At 42.4% G+C, this 5,245-nt stretch overlaps 1 protein-coding gene across 1 annotated transcript in view; it reads left to right on the forward strand.

The window, feature by feature from the left end:
- Nucleotides 1-4,773, forward strand: part of Snx19 (sorting nexin 19) — a 44,371-nt gene extending 39,598 nt beyond the window's left edge. Inside the window, exon 11 of the mRNA XM_031343587.1 lies at nucleotides 2,515-4,773. Within this exon, the coding sequence (XP_031199447.1) occupies nucleotides 2,515-2,614 (100 nt within the window). The 3' untranslated portion in view covers nucleotides 2,615-4,773. The remainder of the gene's footprint in view (nucleotides 1-2,514) is intronic.
- The last annotated feature ends 472 nt before the right edge of the window (nucleotides 4,774-5,245 follow it).

Genomic DNA, 5,245 nt, shown 5'->3' on the forward strand with positions numbered 1-5,245 from the left:
ACCTGAAATAAAACCAACACCCATTCTGCCTTGATTGCACATTTGTAAAAAGATGAGAGATGGGTAGATACTCTTTCTGGCAATTTCTAAATGCCATCCTTGCTGTTATTTATTAAAGTTCAAGATCACTGTATGTAATTATATAATTTTATATAAGTGTAATGTATAGTAGCCCATGATTTTTATTTCCAAACTTCTGGATTAGGTTTTATACAACCTAGAAGGAAAACACTCTCCTAAATCCAAGCATAGGAAATGTGAGAATTTAATATTAATGGATGTTGCCCTGACTGCCATTTTGAAGTTTCTAGCATATAACATGATATTTTATTGTAAGGGTGCCATGGAGTTTTTTCTATGAACACTGTTGCACACCGCATCTCTAGATTTCCATTGTGTATAACTTTATACTCAGTGAACAGCAAGCTCTCCTGTCCCCTGGTGGTGTTGGATTTGATGGTCGCCATTCCACATTATGTGTATGTGCATCTATACCCTACAAGTGAGTAGAGTTGTGTAGTGTGTGCTCTGTAACAGGCTTACTTCACTTGGCATTATGGCTTCGGGTTCATCTCTGCTGCAGCATGTGAAAAGTTCCTTCTTAGACTCACTAATGCTCTATCTTATGGATACACTGCATTTTCTTCATCTATTTGTCCAGTGGTGGACATTTAGGCTGCTTTCATTTCTTGGCTATTGTAAATGCCATGGAAAGAGGACTGTAAGCATTTCTGTGAATCCATGCATTCAAGACTTTTTTTTAAGATCTCTAAAGTAAGATTGCTAGTGATATAGTTGTGTTTGAATACTTGAAGCACCTTCACACTGCTCTGTGTCATAGCTACATTTCTACCAAGAGTGCCTAGAGGTGTGTGTACACTCACACATTTAGTAATGCCTCCCTCATGCATGTGGGGTGCCACTCCATCTGTGGCCTTCATCTGTAGAACCCAGATCTTCCTGAGTCCTCCACTGCTTTACTCAGTCCATTCCTTTCCAAAGACCAGTCTTCCTTTGCTCTTAGCACTTAACAGCTGTTAGGTCCTAGATGGGGTGACGATGTAAACACAGTCCCTGGCTGTGTGAGTTAGGCTGTTCTCGACAGCCTAGGAACATTGCATTTTCTTCCATAAAGTCAGCGACATAAGTTAATGAGTCCTAGGGGCTCACTGGCTCAACCACTTTGGGACCTCACAAGAGCCGTTTCGTTGTTTGTTTTTCTGCTCTCCCATCTTAAACAGTTGAGGTCTGTCCTGAGAGTCCCTGATCCGCTCTCACTATGCTTCCTGACACTGCATCCAGACCTACTGCCTGAAAGGATAGGGCATCTCTTTCAAAGAATGGGGGATCCATTCAGGAAGCCCTCCAGGAATCTTACTTATCACCCCGGCCCTCAGTGAAAGTCCTATTAAGAATGGTTGGCTTTCAGTAGTACTTTGCTCCCAAGGACACGGCACATACTAAATGAAGGCCAGACAGATAAGATTAGACTTTATCAAGAAAGAAGCAATTGATAGACAGTGCCTCCCTCGGGAGTCATTCTACCCATAAGTCTCCATGGAAGTTTAAGAGCTGCCATTGTTGAAGTCATTGCTTGAAGCACTGCATATATTATTGTTTATCCAGAAGTCAATACTGTCAGGTTAAGTTCTGCCATGTTCTATTTTATAGATAAGGAGCATGACACCTATATTGACACATGACTTACCAGTTACTTGCAAGGAAGTGACAGAGCCTAGATATAAATCTCATCAGTCCTCTCCAGACACCCTTATGTAACCACTGTACTAAGCTGCCGTTTGTCTTACAAAGCAAGATCTAACCAGGTTCTCATTTTCTGAAGCCTCTCGAGCCTAACACAGTAGCCAGAAAGCTTCTGTAGAGGATCAGAAAGCAAATGTTTCAGGCATCGTGATTGCATCCTAAGCTGTAACCACTCAGTTCTTCCATGGTAGCCTGAAAACAGCCAGCAACAATTCATAACTAAGTGAACTGTGTTCCAGAAAAGTGTGAATTAACACAGGCAGCTGGCCAGACATAATCCATGAGCGGTAGTTTGCAGATCCTGTCCAGTGAGTTAGAAGAGTACTTCTTAAACTGTTGTGCTTACAGTTCACCTGGAATCTTGTTTCTCTTTAAAAAAAAAAAAAAAGAAAGAAAAGAAAAGAAAAGAAAGGCTAATTTTGACTTGGTAGTCCTGAATGAGACCTAGGAAAAATGTAAATGTCGTGTTATGAGATTTTGATGACACAGTTCTCACCCTTTGGCTGAGGAGGCAGATGAAAGGGTTCCTTCAGAGACCCCAGTAGCACCTGTCATGTGTCCTTCCTACCACAGCATTGACTTGCCTATTAATGAAGGCTAGTCTGTCCTGGATAGGAAAGGATGGGCACCAGGGAAGGGCCGGTCATTGGCAAAGAGGGGAGCTATAATGTATTTGTAGTTGAAGGCCCAGCTGGATGAGCTCTGCTATAATTTGGCCTCCTCTGTTTCTTTTACCACTGGAAATGCCAGAAATCATAGGACAGTCACTGCCTTTGTGGACAAGAGAATGGAACCACTGAAGGATGAAGTTCAGCTAGCAAGCATGTATCACTACAGAAACAAAAAATAAGAAAGAAAAGAATTTCTCAGAAGAGCATCAGGAGGAAAGCATTGCTGCAGGCATCCCCCCACATCCTGAACCTTACCTGATCATCCCCATTGCACAGAAAACATTAACAATCTTTTTAAACCCACCCAGGTTGCTGGAGAGATGGCTCAATGATTGAGTACTATCCTGCAAAGAACCAGAGATCAGCTCCCAGCACCCATGTCAGGCAGCCCACAAACAGCCAGTAACTCTAGCCCCAGGAGATTGAACATCACTTTTAGACTACTGGCACGTGCACATTCTCCTGTCAAGATATCCACATAAACATATCATTTAAAAATCCAAAAGCAAAAGGGAGTTCAAATACCATGAAAGAAACAAATGAAATTGGTTAGGACCCATTCCTGCAGCAAGGTGGCAACAACGAATGAGCAGAGATGCTGTGCACACCAAGTCACCTGGCAGGTCCACAGAGCTGTTCCCACTGTAACTGAGGCTTCTGGCTGCCTCCTCAGCACTACTCACCTGAACAAAGACCCATGGCAACTCTGCCTCTCTGGAGCAGAACAAGATTAGAGGAAGAGGATGAGAACAGCTTCTAATATGTCCTCACCAATGTGGCATTGGATTTCTCCAAATATTTTCTGCTTTCTGCCTTTGCCCCTTACCTGCAGGCATGTCTACAGAACTAAGTGTTATAGGTTTTGAAATGGAAACAGTTGGGGACTGGGAGGTATAATAAATGGGAAAGAAGGAGGAACTGAATCGAGATCCAAATGTAGAGAACATGACTTGCATCTTAAGACATGTCTCTACGTAGACTAGGCTAATCTTGAACTTCCTCCTTTTTATTTCCAAAGTGTTGTGATCATAAGTACCAACCAAAACCAACCAACTAAAAACCATCTCCTTAAGTAAGATTATCTACTTCACCCAAAGTAGCCCCTGTGGTCAACAATGTTTGTTTATAAAATAGAAGCTAATTTTAGTATTAAAGTGTTACAGTGGTAGCCAATAAATAAGTCTACATGTGGATAAACCACACTGGGGCCTTTCCTGCTGGCTCCATTACTCAGTGTCTCCACTGCACTTAGATGTTACATGCAAGGGAGAATTGGCTAATATTACCCCCAGGAACTTTGATTCATGAGGGTAGTTGGGGGAAAACCAAGCTCAGGAGTCTCTCAGAACAAATAAAGGGACTAACGTGGAACTGGAGAAATGACTCAGGGGTTAAGAGTGCTTGTTGCTCTTCCAGAAGACGGAGTTCAGTTCCCAGTGCTCTGGTTGGACAGCTGACAACCACCTAGAACTATAGACCTAAGGGATCCGATGACCTCTTCTGGACTCTTGAGATAACTGCACACACACACACACAAACACACACACACACACACACACAGAGAGAGAGAGAGAGAGAGAGAGAGAGAGAGAGAGAGAAAGAGAGAAAGAGAGAGAGAGAGAATTAAAATAAAATGTTAAAAAGAGAGAGACTCTTTCACAGAAGCTATGACTTGCCTATGAGGGTGGGTTTGGAGACCATACCAGTCCACTGACTCCCTTCACTGTACCCCTTGCGGTGGAGCTGTTCTGTCCTCATGGCTACTAGAAGATTAGCCTTGAGGCTGTGTATAAAGTGCCTGTGTGTCATATCATGCCACCAGGAAAAATAGATCTTGCTTAAGGCAGGAAATCTCTTCTACAATTCACAGCCTTTATTAGTGCCACTCCTGTGAATTCCAATTGCAGCAACATGAGAGCAGACTAGCTCCTTCTCCTCGTCATGTCACGCTTGTGCTGAAACAACCATCTATTATCCTGGAGAACAATTATTTCAAGTAGCAAGAAAGTACCTTTCATTAAGGCTTCCTGGGCCCCTGGAAGGGCCACAGTTTGTGTGATCGTAGGACTTTTTCCTGGGAGTAGACTCTGATGGAGATGGTTGAGGCAGGAAGGTAGGTGAGAAAGCTTTACAGAAATCTTGAGGTTTGTATTCTGCCTTAAACAACATGCTCTTCTCAGATTCTTTCTAGCCTCTGTCCTCTTTCCTTGTTTTTGTTTCCACTGGGAAGATTACCTGATTCCTGGCCACATTCCATGTGGGCCTGTGGCTTCCCCCTCCACCTGTCAGGACCAATTCATGTCTCATCTTCTCCAATAAAGTATCATGTAGTCTTACAGACACAACTGTCTCTCTCCTTCTGGGTTATTTACATTATCTCTGCAGTTAAACCTCATACACATATTGTCTTCCATAAAGTTAACTGAGGGCAGTGAGTGCAAGTGTCTCCTTAGTTCCCACTGTATTCCTGTTTATTTGTCTGTCTGTCTATATGTATATAGATATATAGCTATTGTATAGTTGGTACAACATAAATGCTATTTATTTGGAGATTATGTTTATTAACCCTAAGATGTAAAATATGTGAATAATTCCAAAGAAGTAATTTTCAAGAGAAGAGACAGACACAGAAACAAAGGTGGGTGGCAAATTTTCATTGTTAAGACCTTACTATGTCCTCAGTCACAGCAAATATCAAATAACAGAAGTCAGTGCTTGTGTGTCCTAAGCAAGCACCTGTACAAGTTTAGGATGTACTGCGTGAGGTGTAAGCATATAGGCCACAGAAGGTTCAAAACCTGTAGTCTAGG

Source organism: Mastomys coucha, unplaced genomic scaffold, assembly GCF_008632895.1.
Source record: "Mastomys coucha isolate ucsf_1 unplaced genomic scaffold, UCSF_Mcou_1 pScaffold23, whole genome shotgun sequence".
Taxonomy (NCBI): domain Eukaryota; kingdom Metazoa; phylum Chordata; class Mammalia; order Rodentia; family Muridae; genus Mastomys; species Mastomys coucha.